Here is a 21,628-nt window from a genome sequence, read left to right on the forward strand (position 1 = left end):
TGCAATAAAATGCTGCCTTCTTTCAAAACATCAAAAATACGTTGAACAAGTCTGAAATATTTTTCAAATCACAGTTAAACAAATAAAAAGAAACAACAAACAACGGACAACAAAGAATCTTCACCACAGACTTTCCAACTGTTCGGTTTCAAAAAGGATGATAAGAGAGAATTTGTCTGCTAGGTTTTCCAAACAAGAAAGCACGGCCGAGATTTTTTGAGAAGATATATATGTAGGCACTCTATTTATCTGTAGTGGATTTCATGCCATAATCGTCGCTGAGATTTATCCTTTGCTGCACTTTAGCAAAACTTTAAGAAAAAGAAGAAGGAAACTAGAAGACTCTATATATGGCCACTAGATTGCACTTAGCATTACATGGTTGTCATGCACAAATTTCACAATTTCCACCAAAAACGAGGAGGAAAAAATTGTTTTGATAGGTGGTTGAGTCAATGACGTTTGACGCTCGATTATTCACGCACGTTATCGTCGAAATAGCCAATTTATTGTAAAATTGCGAATGAATTCGGTGCACGTCACCAATAAAAAGAGATCTTTTACTTTAATCTACTTTAAATCCAGAGGCTGTGAATTTTTTTTCCAAAAAAGTTGAACTTTAGAGATACTATGCACTGTTTTGATACTACTACTGTTTCTAATACCACTGTTTTAATAGATTACTTGCATCAGAATAGCTCTTTTGTTGATGCAAAATGTTAAAAACGTGTTCTCTTACCCGGTGATTTTTTCAAGCGTCGAGAGATTGCTGGACGAAACTAGCGCTTATGAATCCAGAAAGAGTGCAAACGCCATCCGAAAAGTTGATTTCCGATTCCAAGCCACGAACCAACTTGTTGGTGTCCAATTTGAATTTCATTATGTTGGCTGTGGCGTTTTGCGCAATTTCGTGCTGTTGAAGATGGCAATATAGCCTGCTTCAAACTGCGCACTTAGCCGGCTGACGAGCGACAGCAACAGTAGAAACGCAATTTCGCAAAGAGTATAGAGAAGGTCACTGCCTCATTTCACCACGAGGCAGACATTTATCGGCGAATTCCCAGCAAAAACTACGTTTCCTTCTTTAAGCCAGTTTTTTTTTTCTACGAGCTGAAGAATGGGTAGGAACTCTGGAGGCACCCATAGTGATGGAATTTCTGGCATATGTAAAACAAACAGCAATACTTGCAATTTAGTGACTAATGCTTACGAAGGTGATGAATGATGATTTTCGTCGTAGGAAATCTCTGTAAAAATTTTGTATCCCTCTGCATTCCCAACTCACGAGTAACTTCTTGCGCGAACTTCTAGAATTACAAGTGATTTCAAAGCAGCACATATGGAAAAAATTGAAATCGCAAAACCAACATGTGATCTACATGCATTCTTGGACGAATACGTAAGCAGAACTTTTTGGTTCTAAGTGCAAATTTGGCAAGACATTTTCTTTGAATAATTCACGTCATGACATATTTGAATGCTCTTACATTAATATAAGAGCGACAGATTTAATAGTCGTTCTAGTGTGACAAAACTTGACCTTTATAATCTTACTTCGTTCCATACTTTAAAGAACTCATGACACCTCAGATAGCCAATTCAAATAAAAATACCAATTCAAATAAAAATAGAGTTTTTTGTTGTAGGTGTCCCACTTAATTTAGCAACTTGCTCATCTTTTTTGCATACGGGGATTTTTTCGTCGAATTTTTCCTTCTTATTAACTCCGGAGAAGAACCAGCGGAGAAGGAGTTTCAATTGAACAAATCGAAAAACTTATAATCAATGTTCACTCGACGCTTCATTCCTGAAGAATTTACTCAGATGAAAAAAATGTCATATTAGACCCGCAGGCAAAAGCCAAAAGTAGCTGAAAGTATCTAAATTTTGTGGAGGATGCGATGATAACACGTTAATAATAACGTTGATAATGATAATATGAATTATAGTACACTTATTACTAAAAATTAGGGTATCTGTGTATATGTGAAGTTAAAAGACGTATTAGGATTATTCTAGGACACATACTAGGGAGATAGTAACAACAATGACTGCTCTTCAAGGAAAAAAACAAGGAGGAACAGGATTTTGATAGAGAAAATACAGAAAACTGAGGCCCTCTCTCAGCTTTATTACGCCGCCGTTCTTTTTCTCATTTCCTGCATAAATCTATAAAATGAGTGCGTGATGAGTGAAGAAAAGGCGTGGCTAGGAACCTGTTAAAGGCATCACCACACGAATCTGAGGTGGTGCAGATTTCAAGTGGAGTATTCGTATACGACATGGGAGACTACGGAAAGGGAGGTGATTCCGTCCATTTCTTGCTAATTGCCGTAAAAAAACGGGTCGGAAGATGCGGCGCCGCACAAGACTGGCGCGCTCCAATCGAACCTCTTGTGCAAAATGGTGCGCCAAAACGAATGAAGCCAAACCATCCTGTATAAAAGGACAATGACAAAGTAGCAAAGCTGAGTTCTTGACTTTTGGATATCTATGGATCTAAATTGTGCCTTCTATAGAGTTACCTGACAGAAATCTCTCCGAAAAAAAGGTTGAGAGAAAGAGTGCAAGTTAAAAAGTCCTTTTCATCTATGTTCATGTTCAAATATTTCATGCATGCAGAAAAATCACGTGAGCTACTGTCGTACTTCACGTGCTGCTCAACGATCTACAATTTAGTAAGCAATAAGTTGGTAGGACTTCCTGACATCTAAAGGCTCCGTATTTTCACATCTAAAATGAATTTTTCGTCGAAAATAGTAAATGTAAGGAAAAAAGCGAGACTGCTCTAGGTCACTCTTGAGAACTGCGGTATCACAAAATTGTTTCCAAGCTATGTTTCTGTCCACCGTTTTAGTTCAACGTCTTTTCTGATCCGACAGTTGGCCGAGCACACATTTAGAATCTTTTCACAGTGGTCCAGGAAATTTGTCAAGTACGTTAAAGCTAAAAGTCAGATCGTTTGTGTGATAGTAATTTTGTAGTTTATTTCTAATTTGAAAAACTCACTAACTAACGTGAGAACTAATTTTGATTTACAACTTGAATATAAAGCAGACTTTGATTTTTAACTGAAATGCACCTAACCATGATATGATACCCCTTATGAAACTATTTATTTATTTATTTGATTTAATATTTATCTATTATTTATTTATTTTTCTATTTTATTTCTGACTCTCGCTCAGACTTTGAACAAATGTATATGCGAAAGCAAAAACTGTTGTATTGAACATCATTCAATTTCGTTTGCTTTGATCCCAATCATTTCTCCTGTGTGTTCACGCACTAAGGGTGTAGCGTCTAACTCAATAAAATGAGGGATATTACAGTAGTAAAGAAAAACTTTAGTTTAAACACAGCTGACGACCATGATTGAAAGCTTTTGCATATGAAAACAGAAAGATTTAGGTTGTAATTAGTTGCAGGATCCATTGTATCTTCTTCTCGAACGATGGATCGAAGACGGAAGGGCAGACAAACCAACTGGTCCATCTGAGTAGGCGAAGGACTTATTGGAATATAGGTGGAACCCTCTGTATATTTGCAAACTAAGCACTGTAGCATCTAGGTGGAGAAGAAAGTATGATTATGGGACGAAGTCCAGATGTTGAGAATGAGGTGAGGACGGGCCCCGTCTGAAAAAAAAACGGGCGAGATTTAAAGGCATCACCCCACGAATCTGAGGTGGTGCAGATTTCAGATGGAGTATTCGTGTATGGGAAGATGGGAGACTATGGAGAGGGAGGTGATTCCGTCCATTTCTTCCTAATCGCCGTAAAAAACGGCCCGAAAGATGAGGCGCCGCACAAGGCTGACGCGCTCCAGTCGAACTCCCTGTAGAAAATAGTGCGCCAAAACACCTGAAGCCGCATCTTCCGGGCCGTTTTTTACGGCAATTAGGAAGAAATGGACGGAATCACCCCCTGTCCATAGTCTCCCATTCCGTATACGAATACTCCACCCAAAATCTGCACCACCTCAGATTCGTGGGGTGATGCCTTCAACGGACACTGTGCTACTGGACCAAATAAACCTTTGGAGAATTCTGAATTGTGAGAACGACTGAAAATTATTCATGAATAGATGGATAAATAGCCTAAGAATTGTGAATATGTAAAATTATAGACAGAGATTTGAGCACAAACAGATCAAAAGGAAGAAAAATCAGGAAAAAATGTGCTTAATTTTCTAGACTCGTAAAGATGCGGCCACCAGAGACTTGTTTATGAGTCCGCTGAGTTCATAAATAATTTTCAGTCGTTCTAAGTGTTCAGAATTCTTCAAAAGTTTATTTGGTTGAGAATAGAGCGACACACACAAACGAATTTGACACTTCCCTACAGTTTTTATAGATTGGCTGTTTGAAAAAAAAAACCTTAACTCTTTTTACTCAGTCAATCAAGCTCAGTCAGTTTTGGACCAACAATGAATTTTGAAGGGAATTCCATCCAGTTGTTCGAAAACGTTCAAAAAAAGAGAAAATCCTACGAAGCGAGACCTTGGGTCTAATTTGTTGGAGCTTCTTTTCTTTTTCACTTTCTGGTTAAATTAGCACAAAAAATATGCGTTATCTTAAATTGTCACGCCAGCCTTTTTAGCTTTTAGGCAACGAATTCATGATTCAATGTAAAGAGAAAAGTTAAAAAAGGCAGTCGTTAAGGAGGATTCTGTTCTACAAAATAAAGTTTTACAGAATTATTGTGCTTCATTCCACTTCGCAGAAATAGCTTTGTTGAAAGAAAACTGCTGAAAACGGACCATAACTCAGTAGTGAAAGAAGAAGAGGAGATAGGTTCAAGCGCGTTGCCCGCATTCTACAGTTGTTTTGCCCGAATCAATGCTTTGTTCACACCGGCTTGGTCATAAAATTATGGTGCGAAAAAATGCGAAACACATTCACATCAGCCGTTGTTTCTCATAGTGTCGTCGTTGATGTTTGTCAGCTGTAGGCTGAGAAACTAAAGCTTGAAACAGCGAGCACCATGGATTGGCTGCAAAGAGAAAATTCGTCACATAATCAATCCACTATTTCTGGCTGCTCATCGAGGGCGGAAACCTCTTTGTGGTCCGCTCTAGTCCACCTTAATGGAGTCCGTTTAGTACCAGCATGCATTCAGGTGCAATGATGCCAACGCTAGATGAGCTCAGAGCCAACCGAGCATGGTCAGGTTAATTCCATCGACATGAATGCACGAATCAAATCCCAAGATGTTAGGCGTTGTTCCAAAGACCTGCATGTTTTGACTCGAGCCCTACGTTACACAGTTGCACTCAAATTCATTCAGATTCAAACTCTGAAAATAGCTATTAACGTCGCGACTCTGTACAGAGACAGGGCAAATCCAAAGATTGCGCAGGAGTTCTAATTTCAACACGTCAATAGTTATTGATAAATTCTGGCTATGTGAATACGTGTACCTGTGACACAATTCTTAAGGTTTTCGTAATAGAACATTGTAAATTTCAGACCTCAAGAGAGCAACTTCAAAAAAGTCGATAGCATTTTTTCTCGAATGTTTCTGTTAAGACAGCGAACGATGTGCATTGAGACAAAAAATCAAGAAAAAGGCTGCAGATGAGAATGTTTTTGTGGGCGGCCATAACGCAGCGGTAAGAGCTGCCACAGCACAGTTGATGCTTTGAAAAGCACCAGACCAACCAAGCCTTTCATCCCTTCGTGATCAATAAACTGGTACCACACTTGCTTGAAAGCATAAGAAACACTGATCTGATAAAAGACAGGAAAGAAAGCTAGCGAAAGATATTGCGTAGGTAGCACGTTCGTTCACATTCATCGAAAGGTTCCGAGGTGAAGTCAAACGCGTTGGCGCAGCCCAAATAGATTTGAAGACGTCGAGTACTTCAGCTCTTCGTTCTTTCTTCATGTGTACTATGGTCCCTCGTGTTTACGAAAGAGATGCATGCAATTGCTGTAATCAACAATCAGTACAAAAACAAGTGTCACCTACCTACTGGCAACTAATTTCTGTTACACTTCGCAGCATTTCATTTGCAAACTATTTATTCTCACACCTTTAGTCCCTCCTTGTAGAAGTTCAATGTCTTGTGATCAAAGAACATCTGACGATCCGTCGTGAGCTCATCTTCATCAACGAAGTTGGTAGTTAGTTACTAATTAGTTACTTAGTTAGTTACCCTTCCATGTAATGAGCCAGAGATCGGAACAAGTGGTAGTCGGACGGGTCAATCTCCGCACTGTATTTCGGATGGGAAAGTGTGGTCCATTGTGGGTCTCGGATGAGAAAACATGGTCCATAGTGAGTTGCAGCTTCATCTGAGTCAACTTTCTGAAATGTAGGTCATGCAAGCTAACCTTCTTTGTATCCTTCTAAGCTTTGCAGCCACTTGCTCCAGCTGCTCGCAGTGCTTCCCAACGCTGATTACAGAGATATGTGGCAATTTCTCTTGAAACAACCTGGCCTTCTTGGACTCATATAGAGAAAGAATAAGCTACCAGTGAAGACAGAGGAGCAGCACCCTCAGAAGCAGCCATCGAAGGGGAGCGTTAGTGGAAGAATATGAATTACTTAGAAAAGGTCCATATTAATTTGCTAACCGGTCAACTAAGTAAGTTCGTAGGGCAAAATGTCTAAGTTGCTACAGAAATGAATTGCCAGCCTGATACTTTGTGGAACAATTTTTGTCGCTCATTTTTGATTTAAATACGGCTGACAGAAATTTTTAATTTGTTCACCACCAATCTAGGGGTAAGGAAAAGCGGTTTCTCTTGAAACCGTCATCATTGCTTCTGTCAAGCGACTCCCGAAAAAGGCTAACCCAATAGTTAGGAAAATGAAAGGTTGTTGAAGAGCAGAATGAGTAATGTTGGCTATTGTTGCAATAGTGCTTGCAGTTCCTTGCAACCATGCGAACGACACTTTCCTCCTCATCAATTTTGCTTTTTTTCATCAGTTTTTTTTTCGCTGGGCTCCACAAAGCAGCTGTGAACAAAAGATAATAGCGAGTGTGGAAAAGGCTATATTTCTGCCATCGTGCGCAGGTGAGATACATTGTAAAAGTGAAGACAAGTCGCTATTCCGTTTTGCTCAATGCGAAATTTTGACTGCTATTCACAGCGGGACAAAAATCTTAGGACCTCTCTCATCTCCCATGGACAAGAATTCCCTCTTACTGGATAGATTAAGTTTGATTCCGTAAATTATTAACCTTACCTAAATCTGAAGTTGTCAGTATAATTACAGGCCATACTTATTTGTATTTGTTGCTATAGTAGTGTCGCGCATTTGCTGTCCTTGCTGTGATATAAAAGGATAAAGGATAAAGTGCACAGCATTGATCATTCCCTATGGCGATGCGCCTACGCGTGCGACTTCAACTCTCACTTCGTTTGAGGTTTGTAGACTCTCACGCAGAGCCTGCAGAGCTAGCCAATATGTCAAATCTGTATTTTTATTCTTCCGGACAGGTCTGGTACTAATTTTTCGACTTTGAAAGTACGAAAGACATGTTGGCACTAGGCTAGTTTCGATCTATCGACCGATCGTGCAGTAGCAGCGGAACCTCTTACCGTGTGCGCCACACCCTTTAAAATCAAATTATTTAGTTTTAGTTGGTTCAACTTACTCGTTCGTATCTACGGGATCTGTGAGACGTTCCGCGATCAGAGTTATACTACGCAGTGGAATTTTTGTCCAGCGAGCTGTTTAAAGACCGCAATGGAGCTTGTGGGAGAGGAATAAACGAAAGAAGCCTCCGTAACATAAAAGTCAGTGTTCTTTTACTGCACAGGAAGAGAAAAAATAGCAGATTAATTGCTGCACTCGAGAAAAGTGCTACTATGTGTAGAAGACCGTGTTTTCAGAAGCGTCTCTACCGCAATTTAGCTCTTGGTTGGCACAACGAAGCAATGAATGTAGCCACCGCTTGAACTCCATTTGTCCGTGATCAGGACAATCCCTCCATAATCTTTCTTCCACCGTAAAAATTCGAAGCACGATTCCAACGCAATCTGATCAGCACTCAGCTTCTGCGCGGGTTCACACTGAGTGAATAGGAACCTCACTTGCGATGCATTTACGACCGAGAGGTTGAAAACCGGTGAGGTCTTCTCAGCAGGTTTTTCGAGTAAAACCAAGGCGTAGTAGGCGCCGAGAGAACTGTACAAAGGCGGGTTCTAACGTTCCTCGTAGGAGCGAAATCCATTTCTCGCCCCGTGTTTCAGGACGATTAGGACGAAATGAGTGGGTCCAAACTAATGCTCGTTATTTACACTGCCAACTCTACATTCTCCACGAGAGGCCCAAAGATACGAAAATTTCACGATACGCTGCCTTAATGCGAGCATGACGACCTGTTTAATAGAACGAATATTTCAGCCTAAACTACAGGCACATAAAAATAAAAAAAATACCAATTAAATGAATGTCATATTAAATTAATTGCTATTTGAACATAAAATAGTGTTTCAAACAGTGCGATTTGTCGGCTACAACCTTTCTCCACTAGTCACACCTGCTCGAGTTCTGCACAAGGCTCTCAAACACCCGCGAATTTTGCAACAAAATGGCAACGTCGTCCTGAAGCACAGACTTCTATGCATTTGCCAAATTCACATTTTTGTGTTCTCATCATATCGCTGCCATTCGTTTAAATAATGATAATTATAATAATAATAAATAATTTCTGAGTTTAGCAGTGAAAGAACATTAAAATTATGTGAATAAATGTTGAAAATATACTGTAACAAAGAATACTTGCAGTATTTCGTCTAATAGAAGAGCTTGGAAAAATGAATATAAGATTGAAAAAATCCTGTTTGAGCACTAAAACTGTATCAACTTCACCTTCGGTGTAGGTATGAATAGAGGAACAAGGAGAGAACGGAATAGAAGTAATAAAAATGGAACATCAACGTACTATAAATCCAGCTAGTAAATTTCCCTTATTCTTAGTTTTATGGAGGGTTTGAGAAGTCGAAGTATAATGCTATAATGTAAATGACAGAGGAGCGCATTCGGAATACGTTGCTGTATGATTTCAATAAAGAAAACAGCGCAACGGAAAGTGCGAGGGATAAGGATGAAGGATAAAGTGCACGGAGCTGATCAATCCCCATGCGGAGCCTCCACGTTCGACTTCAATTCTGTATCGTTTGAGATTTATGAAAGCTTCTGCAGCCCTAGACTGACTTGCGGGGGCGAGTCGATGGGTCAAGTCAGAGTTTTCCAAGAATTTCCGAGCCAGAGGAAGAAAAGAAGCATGAAAGACATGGAAGGAATATTTTTCGGTCAAGTGAGTCTTGGAAGAGGGCCTCGGAAGTATCACTAAATTGGTATATTAGTATATTCTAAGTAGAAGAAAGGTAATCGTAGAAAATGAATGAGAGCATATTTCAATTTTAAAAAATCTTGGTTTATTTTAATCTTGAAAAATAACGGAAGTAAAAACACTGCATTATCTACAACCTTAACACTCGCTATTATCTTTTGTTGACAGCTGCTTTCTGGAACTCAGCGAAAAAAAACTAACGGAAAAAAAAAACAAAATTGATGAGGGATCGACTCAACAGTCCTGCCAACTCGCTCATGGGGGATTCTGATGCGAAATGAAGAAGAGCTACAGTGGGCTGCCGTTTTTGAACACATGATTGGTTAGGGGGTTGTTGACACGACGTAGTAGAAAAAAAACGAACGAAGGGGTCAGATTCAACTGGGAATTGTAACGAATCCACATTCATTCTGCAGTTCATCACTTTAGAACAAAAAAAAAACATGCTTGTGATAATGATACGGTAATGATCAATCAGTTCAGTGTCCAAATCACCGGCTAGTTCCAAGCTTAGTTGAAGCAGAGGATATCTTTGCCAAACCTTCGCCGAGGATTCCTGCCCCTCAGTGGAATAAAATGGCGTTGTTCTTCGTCTAATGACATCGGCATATATCTGGAGTTATACCCTCAATGTTGTACCACTACGCACGCAATATCCCAGAAAACACACTTCTTGGTGGGTAACGCACTAATGCACAACTTGTGAAATAAGCTAGCTTTGCTGCAAACTGTCATGAGGCTAACTCCTACTTCTTGCGAGAAACCTAGGGGAATCGCCACTTGAGACGTCATCCTCCCAACACCTTTCATCTCATCGTCGAAATTGTAGCTATAACTTGCGCTGCTCTACTTGGAAATGAACGTTGTGTGTGACAATTTGATGAACGTGTAGTGATGGATGTGCGCTGTGACTCAACGTACTCATCTCAATGTATTTCATTGGAGCTCAGGGAGCTCTGTTAAGTATTCGAGCGCTATAAATTAAATAACAGACGAAAAATCAGGAAGAGCCAAGAGGAAACATAAGAAAAACTTGCGTTTCTTAACTAAAGTAATAGTTTTAACTTGATTTATCTGATTTCTACAAGAAATATTCTTGAATGAAGTAGGAAAGGTAGTGTCTATGTTGTTTAAGCAGAACACATTGAAATTGAAAATCGGAATTATTTCCCTACTACTCATAACATCCTGCACATAAAGTAGAAAACTGACTCTGCAATAAGCAAGCTGAGGTTCCATGAAGTTTGCTCTGAATTTGCTCAATTGGGTGACTTCACGCGTATTCGTACATGGAAAAATGCAACAAGAAGGACCAATGGAGTCAAATCAAGAAATTGCGTGAATTGCGGCAGATGCCTTGCGCTTACTCGCAAATTATTCAGCGCGAACTATATGCGCATCATTGTCTTCGTACAGCCATTTGAAAGAAATTTTCAATAGACTGGAAACAGTTGATTCTGACTCCTACTCATTATGTTTATTTCTCAATCAACAATCCAGAAAAAAATATGTGTTGTCATGAATGTGGAGAAAATTGGTTTTGGGGTGCTCATAGTTCCCCTAGTGTTAAGCGAAACGGGGAAAAGAAAATAGAAAGGGATGGTTTCAAGCTGTACCATTGGGATGCATGTTGAAGGTAAATAATCCGTCAAAGTAAGCACCATTGACCACGTCTTTAATCCAGGCGAGCGACGTGTAGACGTTGTGGAGGGTATTCTCAAGTCGCTTGCTTTCTTAAACTCAGTGAAATGAAGCATGGAAATATTTATCAAAAGCATGTCATACATGAGCAAATAGATACAGGTAACAAACAACAATAAGTCAAATACATGAGCTTGTAGAAGCTTAGTTTCTCATTGTTGGAAAAAAGTTAATAAGGGATCTTAAAGTGAAATATCTGCTTGAAAAGCTTAGATGTCGTGAAAGCAGATGCCATTTCGTATTTCCATAATTTTCAGACTGACGACGAGAAATGATTTCGTTGAGAGAATACATGGTTGGTTCGAAACCGCCGTAGTGCCAACTAAGCCTTTCATCCTTTCGGAGTTTATAAATTAGAACCGGAATCCGCCGGGAGGATAAAAAAAAACTGTCTTGATACAATGACGAGCCCCCACAAGTCACTGCATAGGCCAAATGCACGTTCATAAAATCCAAACGATTCTGAAGTGAAATAAACGTGGTAAAGCACTTTATCTTTTTTTTGAAATCCTTTTCGGAGGTAACATATCGCAAAGTAAACGGTTTCAAAATTTCTCCGCTAATAAATAGACCTAGGGTTGTGGTTCAAGAGTATGAGAGCGATTACGCCCAATTTGCTCCAGTCATCTAGATGAACTGCGGATGAGTCCTGTTCTGGTCTCCCAAATGCTCTCCAAAGTCGCCAGGCTCAAGAAAGTAAGCCGCTGCAATTTGACGTTTGGTCTCCGAACAGTCCAGCTTACACCCTCTGGAATTGTACGTGCGGACGTCGTCAAGAAAAACTCAACAAGTACAAGCTCCCAGATATCAACCACCTCATGTACGGTGTCGAGAGAGAGTTCACGACCATAAACCGCGATTAGTTGAAAAAAGAGATATCGGGTGTTATGTCTAGGACGAGTGTCATGTCAGCGCGCTCTCACTTGACGCAACAACGGGAATGTCGTCTGGCCTCTTCCTGCTGCGGCTTCCGACGGTTGGGCGGATCGACACTCTGCACTCGGGCTCCGATCCTATTTCGAAATTGCTCGAGCAAGCCTTTTGATGTTGCACTTTCTGCGTTAAATGTGAAGGTGCGTTTTAATTTAAATCTAAGATCTGTTCTCGCGTTTATTTAAATAATTTGAAAAAATGTAGACGCAACCGCTTTCAGCAGCGCACAATCAGAAGAGGAACCGCCCCGCCATAGGTGGGGGCCTCAGCTGAAAACACCATGTGTCCATATAACCGCCAAATCAAACCGTAGATCGTTATATATATATATATATATATATATATATATATATATATGCCAGTCTGAACATTGAACGTCCGGCTAAAGCCGGAGTTCAGACTTTCCATGGTGATCGCTTCGCTTCCCTTCACTGATCAATGAAAATTAATAGTAGTTGCATTTTCTGTGAAGTCAGACTTGTGTCATTTAAACAACGGTTTCTTCGTCTTTTCTATAACAAACTAAATCAAAAAATTCATAGTTTTCCTTCTAAACGCATAAAATTTGAAGAACATTCAAACTTCAGTTCCATAGACGTAGAGTGAAATGAACAACATCATCGAGGAGTGATTGAAGCTTGGAAGCAACGATTGAAACTGAAGTTTGAATGTTCTCCAAATGTAGAACAAATGCATTTAGAAGGGAAGCTCTGAAATCTTTCGCCTTTACATCTAATAAAAAGAGGAAGGAAGCATTGTTAGAAAAACACAGATATATGATCACAGAAGGTGCTAGTACTATAAATTTCCACTGATCAGTGGAAAGGGAAAAAAGGGAACAAAGCGAACACCAAAGAAAGTCTGACGTCCGGCTTTATCCGAAAGTTCAGACAGGTATATATATATATATATATATATATATATATATATATATATATATATATATATATATATATACCTACTACTTGTGTATAGTCGTAGTCATACACTCACATTGTAGTATTGTGTATTAAGGATAGAATCATCTGCCATTCGCCACTATTCAGTAGCTCAGCTTAGCTCCACCCTCTTCCGGATCCACGCAGTCGTGTCCAGAACGCAACCACGGACACGCGCCACTCCTCCTCGTAGCTGACTCGGAGCACGAAAGGCAAAATGGAACAAGGGATAGAGGTGAAGGGTGGCTACTTAGGACGTTCTCAGCAAAGTATCCTGTAAAGGAGATGTGACAGCATTTTTGGTACCTTTGTATATTGGCTTAAATGAAAAACTTTTTCTGAGAAAGGTTTTCTGTCCATATTCTAACTACCCACACTGGATATGCAAAATTATACTCTTCCCATATTCCGGCCACATCTAACTGAGTGAATTTACAAAAATGTAAGTGTTTTTAATAATATTAGGGATTTATAAGAGATTAGAGGTGAAGTCATATGTGAGAACTGGCTGGAGAGCTGCTGCCCGAATTAAGAATATGGTTGATAGATTATTCCAGGGTACATTCATTTCGAAATTTAGCAAGATACACTGCTATGATGAGAACAGAAAGGAAACAAGAGAAAATAACGTCCTAATGGGAGCTTCTTATGCAAGAAATAAAGTGGGTTTCATATGGCTTCAGTAGTCTAGATCTGGAAACTTCTGGCTGATTGCAATAAATATCAGTTCTTCTACTTTCATCAGGATACTTAGAAAAAAAAAGAGAATTCTCCTGAAAAATCACTGTCACTAGCAAACAAACAGAAGTTAACTTTGCCAACAAGACGGATTTATAAGCCAGTTGCTGCTTTCAGACCATTCTAGAACCTAACACAACACTGGTAGGGTAGAAGAACTATTTTATTTACTAATCATCTCCTCGAGAAAATTCTTTCTCGCGTCGAACATCTGGGTCCCATAAAATTCATTTACTTATTTATTTCATAACGATGTCCAAAGCAGCTGCGAACTATGAAGAAAATAATGCGTTTTGGAGGAAGTCTTATTTTCGTGAACAGTAGTCCTGCTTTTACAGTGGAGTGAAGATGGGGAGCGAATGTGCGATAGAACTTAGATGAATAGTGAAGAAAAGCACATTTTCATTTTCTTGCTTTTGAGGATGCTTTTTATAGTGTTACTTTGTGAACAAGCTTGAAACCAACAGGCATTAAAATAACCTTCAATCACATCCACAGTAATAGATAGATAACAATGGATATTTATTCCAAATAGAGAAAAAGGTTGCAATTAAACGAAAAAAACATCCAGTCTACATTTGTTGCATGGCTGTTTCCCAATTGTAGAGTACAGTAGATACCACAGTAAAAGCTGAGTTGGGAGAATACAGTTGAGAGAAAAAAAAACAAAATTTTTGTAAGCCAGAGTATTAAACTTTAAAAGACATGCGAAAATTATTGAGAAGCGGAGCATATTTTCTCTATGATTTGTGGGTTGCCAGCAAACCTCCGCGAGTACTCATGCTCGACTGTGGTTGAATTTCTCCATGTTGAGTACATAGCTCTACTTAGGCGTCGTGACCTCTACATCAACACCGAAGTCGGAGTTCACTAACAGCTACCGAATCGGAGCTATCGCCTTCATCAGAGTCTGAAAAATCGAAGCCGAACGTGATTTACTCTCATCATTCACCGTCATTCCAATAATTCATGCACTCAAAGAACAACACATTGGCCAGCGCCTACCTTATCTGCTGAAATTAGTTGCGCAGAAGATCGCAACTATGAATCAAAAGAATTTCTATAAGTGAATTGAGCTGCCCGCTACAGCGCCAAAAGCACACAAAAGTCTTCATATTGAACTATTTCGTTTCTGATCGCAATTTCCTAACCCCTTTCCATTCATTTTGGACTTTACACAGTTAACTAAAGGCCCCGTACTACAACTTCGGATTGATTTTACAGAACGACAAATGTTCTCTAATTTTCATCACATATTTTGCGACAAGTTCTGAGAGATATGAAAAGTTTCAATTATGAATGTAGACTCCCTTTCATCCAAATACATATCAACCATCCCGTTTTTCCTATGTACCTGCAGACATTCCCATCCGACATGTACATGACGCGACAAAGATTTCTTTAAACTATGTAGTCACTCCTTATAATATTGGTAAAATACACAGCTAGGAGTTCAATTTACGCACGATTGCATACCAGATTTCTTTCGAGTCTTGTGTATTGTACAGAGCACACGTGTGAAGTATTTTTATAAATACGCACTAACTTCCGTAATTGTACTGGTAGTTTCAATGTTAGTAGCGAATCCACTCAACGGGGTACTTCTTTAATCACTTCTTTCTTTTCTTTTCTTCACTTCACTTCTTCACAAATAAAAAAAAGTACTGACTACCACCAGTACTAAAAACCTAGCGGTTACCAATAATTTACCACTCGTCGTTCGTAGCACTGAAAACAATTCGAATGTGTCAAAAGTAAAATAGAGAGATTAGGAATATCACATAAATAGTTCTAGTGCGAAATCTGGATTTGAAATCCATAGAAACATCAAATGGCGGTAAAAAGAAGTGATTGTGACTTAATGCTGAATTAGCTCTTTTTTCGTAATCTCTTGAAGAAAATATGTAGCTTGATCATCTCCAAACGCTTTGTTTCATACACCAACAACTACACGACATTGAATTAATGAATGATGAGAGAGCACACAGAGTGGCCCTTTACGACACAATGGTAAGAGTAAGGAGCAAAAACTGCGAATTTTCTGAAAGGGGAACATTTTGACTTTCTTAAAATCCAGAATGATTAACATTTCACAACTAATCTCTCCTAAGGACTCATCAGATTTTAAAGGGAGCAGATCACGAAACTGGCGTATCGTAGAAACCTGATGGGAAACACAGATCTCACAGTTGTAAATTACGAATGTTAGAGTGCCCCCACATATTTTTACCTAATAATCCTAAAAACGGCATGCGAAGCAGCTTCGTAGGAAATACGTTGGATCCCCCTCCCCGCCACTTGTGGGCGCTCTGGTGCCTTCCCCAGCCAACACATTGGTTTTATTTGTGACTTCTGAGAAGACCTCGTTCGTGGCATGTTCAGTGCGCTCTAACGTACTTCGTAGGAAATAAAGCGGCTCACGCCGTTTCCCAGGACGAATCTGGAGCGTTAAGCGGAAGCCACCTTCGTACTCGTAGTCCACACCTCGGACTGTTTGTTTTTCATCAAGTTTCCACACCACGTCAATTGTACTATACGCTGCCTTTACAGCATCACTTCTGTGGTGTTTCATGTGTTGTTTTCTAACCTACTTAATCATTTGAGTCACTGTGACGTTGACGATTTTCTGAGTTCCTCGCCATCTTCCCAATGTTGTGGCGATGCTGCTACGGATTTGCTGATTCCACAAAAGTAGCACGATCGGATTCACTGACACGTTTATTGTGCCTAAATAAAATTTCTAATTGAAGCGTAAAAAGAGATATTCCAATGCTTCATTCTGCAGTCTACTTCTGTAACCTATATTCCAACATGCGTATGTAAATGTGAAGCACAATGAGGTCCACTTTTGCGGGATTGAAACCTGAAACGTTTTCTAACTAACTGCACCTCAGCATCACAATCGCTAGAATCGGTGTCACTAGAATTTCACTTGAATTAGTATTTGTAGCATGAGGAAAATTAAATACGTTGGAGAAGGTTGATGGAAAGATTGCTCGACTCGCGATGAGGAAATGGCAGCCAGCAGCGGGCACACTCACTTTAGGTGCATGGAATCACGATATTTTCAGTTAGTGGTGTGGTAGATTCGCACTCTTGCTAGCAATGAAATTTTTGAGAATTGCGCATCTATGCCAATAACAAAACGATCCTTGCAAGAGACTCTGCTCTCGGTCACCCTGATCGCCGCACCTCATAGATTAACATTTTGTCGTTGGACACAGACGGGCAAATAATAGATAATTACGAGGGATTCGCTGTGTGCACCTTGATTTCTTTTGATACCGCTGCAACTTCCTTATATTCCGTACTTTGACGAGACAAAGTGGTGGTCGTCTTCATGTCGTGTAAGCACCACGAGGATGGCGTTTATAATGGAAATGGAGCAAAATGATAGGACTACGTCGCCCTCACTACTGTGTAGTAGAGCACTAAACGTGTATGGCAGTGTACGAATGTGACCAAATTCCAGGCTGCTCTTCTCACCAAGCATCCAACATCAAATCGCAGAAGTTTTTCCATTTTATAAACTAACTTAATTATTTTCCTATTTGTATACGTGGATTAAAACTAACCAATACTGTTTGTAACCAGTACTCCCCAGTCAGCACCTGCGCTCATCTTCGGGACAATGTAGAAGAGAAATGCGGCGAGGTATTGAGAGAGACATATTATGATAAACTGGAATGCCTGAAAGAATCCACAAGGAAATGACAAACAGTACCGGAGTGTAAAGTAGCACTAGTCTAACAAGCCGAGCATCAACAAGACATTGTCTTCGTTGGATAGCGCCATGAATTCTACGATTACGGTAAACGCTGATTACTATGATTGCATAGCTGACGACCATCATGAGGGGTAGAACTTGTCCACCGTAAAAGTTTACGTCAGTGTACGACATTCCGGCTAAAAATTAAAACAGATATACTCGTTAGTTCAGTTCAGGATAACAACCTATGCTTACGTAAAATGTTGCAATAGGAGCAGCTATAAGTGTACAATAACGCGAAACGATTGAATCTTTTGTAGCAACCAATAGCTACTGAGCCGATAGTAAATATAGTTGTCAAAATCCAGGGAAAGATTATCAGAAACTGAAAATATGAAAAAAATCAATATTTTAAGAAGGATTTTGAAAGCCGTTAGTGACCTTTTGCTCTGAAAATAGGTACAAGAATTTGTAACTACTTTTTAGATGAAACTGTCGATGAACACCAGATTTCGGGATATCATTACTTTTTGCGTTGATGCGGCCGAACAATAGGAAGCATATACCTTACAGACTAAGATTTTTTTTTACTATTTCACACCGCAGCAATATTTCATTTCGAATTAAACAATGGATCGCGTCTGATGTCCACTTCATAGAAAGCTACGGTCATAGACCTAGCCCCTCCAGATCCATGAGGTTCGATATCGCCGTTCACCATGTCCATTTCCCCTGGTGCACTGCTGCACAATTCAAATCCATCATATTATACGTTGCACCAGGTAAAATAGCGTCTGTTGCAGAACAAATGAAACGATAACACGATTAGAGAGGTATGTGGTAGCAACGACACCATGAATACAAATGTACTGCAAGTTGATAGTGGGATAAAGTGTGATAGTGAAAGGCAAGCGCTTATAAAATCATACGATATTAGGTGCTGCTGGCTGGCTCCTCAGCTCCCTGCGTAAATCCCGCCTATCGTTTTGTGGTGCATACCTCTTCCACACACTGCCCTGGGATGTATGTACGTACATTTGCAAAAGACGCGCGATGGAACATCGCCTTCGCAGTGACCATAATAGCGCGCAGGTACGACAATAACAATCCTAGTTCACAGGAATTAAACATTCTTCTGTCATCTTAATCATGCGTGGTTTCGATGATGCCTGAGGAGGTATTTTGCATTCCACTAATGGAAGATTTTTTTCAAAGATTTTTAAAATGTATTAGTATACTTCTCATGTAATACACTTACACTTATAATGATTATGTAATGCCAAAAGCCCAAAAGTTAAAACACTAATAGATCTAGTAGATCATAAATTCTTACCTTTACTATACCTGTCCTTTCACTAAGGTTCTTCGACATAAAGATCCCGAAGCGGTAACCTGCAAAGGCAAAAGAGGAGAAGAGATATCCCCAGAATCCGAGCGTATTTGGAGTAGCCAATATGATCATAACAGTATCAGATCTAAGAACAGTGATGTTCAAAATATTTGGCATGAAACTAACATTCCATGCTAACAACAAGCTAACACCAACGAGGTGGGGTGAAAATGACTTTTAATGAGGAGCGAATAGGAATGTACAACAGGAAAACACACCGGATTAAAGGACAGGCATTTACTGTACATGGAATGGATACCCAAAAGTTCGTTGCAGAATATATTAGACCAGACACAATCATGTTGAGTACGAAGAAGGTGAAATGCTGCAAATTTCCAAATTTAGAGGGTACTCAAGAGAGAGCGACTAGTTCTTACTGAATTTTTTGAAGATCACTATGACGAAATTCCGAAACGGAAGTGGAAATGAAACTTTCATTTTCTTCACCATTTTTTAAAACCACGTACCTGAGATCGAAAATTGCTTCTCCAGTGAATCGTAAACACAGCGAGCAGTAAGAGATTACTTATGACTCCAACCATAGTGAAGAGGAAAATAACGCATGCAACCAGAGGTCTGAGACGTGAAAGTAAGGGGAAGCCAATTGTAATGTTGAAAGTGATTGGTGTAGATTAAGTAAGGCTTAGAACTTCTAAAAAGAAATCGTGGCGTATCCGAAGTGCAAAATGGATTTTGTGAAGAAACATCTTCAAATTGAATAGAGGACGCACAGAAAATTAGATTAATTTACTAACAGTTTACAATATCCTTCAAAAGCGGGTATTGAAAATGTTTTTTTTTCAATACTACATTTGTTTGAAATTTCAACTTTATTTTAGAGCAGGGTTGCTATTTCTTGTGGCACAGTAGCATAGTATGCAAGAACTAGATGACAAGTGTGTTCATCCATCGCTATCTTGATATATAATAGCGGGCTTATTCTGTCACGTGTGTGTGTGTATGTGTGTGTGTGTGTCAGTCACAAAATTCAAAAGGGGGGTGCGACGGGTCCACCGGCACCAGATACCTATAGAAGGGGGTGCGACGGGTCCACCAGCATCAAATTGGTGCTCGGGCGCCAAAAGCTATAAAATGGTGTAAGACGGGTCCACCAACGTCGGATTGGCGCCCCGGCACCAGACACTTCTAGAAGAGGGTGCGACGGGTCCACCAGCGTCGGGTTCGTTTGCACCAGATAGCTATAATATGGGGTGGGACGCCAACTCGACGCCGGTGGACCCGTTCACCTTTATGACTCCTCCGCGTGTCTTTCGTTCTCCGTTCGCCTCAGGTTGGTAGCATGCCTTCCTCAGAAAGTGGAAACATGCATGTAAACGGCTGCTCAAATAGTAGCGAACAGTTTACATGATCTGACGTAGAACGTTATCTTTGTCAGTAGTACAAAGCTTTTCACGTCATTTTGTGCTGTGCACGTGCTAAAACATTATTCATTGATAACTCTTGGAGAGAAACAGGAGGAAACCCCAAATTTCGAGTAATACTTTCAAATTGTGTCTAAATTATATTGGTATCGACGGAGTATTTGTAGCTGAAGTTTGAATATTCTCCAAATGTAGAATTGACGCGGTTAGAAAGAAAACTGTGAAATCTTTTGTCTTTATTTATAATAAGAATATGAACAAGGATTGTTAGAGATACACAAGTCTAGTTTCACAGAAAGGGCACTAATATTGATTTTCGTTTATTAGTGAAGGGAGCAAAGCGAACACCACAGAAAGTCTGAAGTCCGGCTTTAGCCGAACGTTCAGTCTTGTATAAAATAAAGTGGAAGAAAAGTGCAGAGAAATTTAAAGTGAAGCCTGCTGTCAAACTGTAAGTGGAAATTTTGGTGTGCGTCCATCTCGATGATAATGATGAAGGAACAAAAGTGCATATTGCGTTACATAACGCACCTACTGGAATCCGGAATCTTCCGTGATTTTGCAAGGCATGCATCGACCTCAACATCCATCCCTGAACTGATGTGTTTCTCACGCATTATCACCAGAAACCCAAGATACTCATTTACGACATATATCATATACGTATGTACATATACCTATCATTCATAAACTATACTATATTACTACGATAAAGATGTAAATGATGTAGATAAAAAATAGGAAAAAAGGTAAAAATAATTACTTGAAAATGTAGCAGTCGCTTATTCGATGAAGATTATGAACAGATGAAATAAAATTAAAATCTATGAGTGACTTGATTTTCGGAGTTACAAGAATAAAATACTGCATAGATAGATTGATATCTACAGTTCCATTATTTTTAGAAAAGTTTTTCTTTCGTCAGCGAAGAGATTAATCAATGTAATGTGAAGAAACAATGTCATAGCATTATATGACAAAAATGAGTACAAAAACATTAATCAACTGTGAAAATTGATTAAGCTGTTGGAGGAAGGTTCATTGTTTTGGAGTTATATCAATCCTTCCGTGATTGAAAAAAAAACTCGAAAAAAAGAGGGAGAAAGAACATAACCAAAGAAACTGGAATGGCTCATTAGTGAAGGAAAACTACGGCATGAGCCCTTCTGATTGTGGTTCTACATCACTTCTGTGAGCATGACTAACAGCTGTCTGTGTACATTGCGTAAATCTTAGAAATAGCTGGTGATGCAGCAAACAAAACCATAAATATTAGGTGCTACAAAAATTGCCATCGAAATTGAAAGAAAAGGGGTTGGAAGTGGTGTCTTATCATGAATATCAAGAAGTTTTACACCAATTCAGAATCATTCAATATATATGATCGCGTATGTGCCGCTGTTACAAGCCGATCTATTCAAGTGGCCACTTTAATCTTCTCAGATTACCCTAACAGCACCTGACCGACCCTGAAACGATGGAGAAATTGCTTGCTCTAATGCAGTTGCGAACCATTGACAGTGCA

General features: G+C 39.6%; 1 protein-coding gene across 1 annotated transcript; it reads right to left on the minus strand.

Moving 5' to 3' along the window:
• Positions 1-14,470: 14,470 nt before the first annotated feature.
• Positions 14,471-20,693, minus strand: RB195_014920 (uncharacterized protein; the record flags this gene model as incomplete). Its single annotated transcript, XM_064205393.1, has 8 exons — positions 14,471-14,532; positions 16,020-16,153; positions 16,214-16,349; positions 17,198-17,312; positions 17,374-17,528; positions 17,587-17,716; positions 18,665-18,806; positions 20,635-20,693. The coding sequence occupies 8 exons, from the start codon at positions 20,691-20,693 to the stop codon at positions 14,471-14,473; spliced, it is 933 nt and encodes a 310-aa protein (XP_064061274.1).
• Positions 20,694-21,628: the final 935 nt, after the last annotated feature.

Source organism: Necator americanus, chromosome V, assembly GCF_031761385.1.
Source record: "Necator americanus strain Aroian chromosome V, whole genome shotgun sequence".
NCBI classification, from domain to species: domain Eukaryota; kingdom Metazoa; phylum Nematoda; class Chromadorea; order Rhabditida; family Ancylostomatidae; genus Necator; species Necator americanus.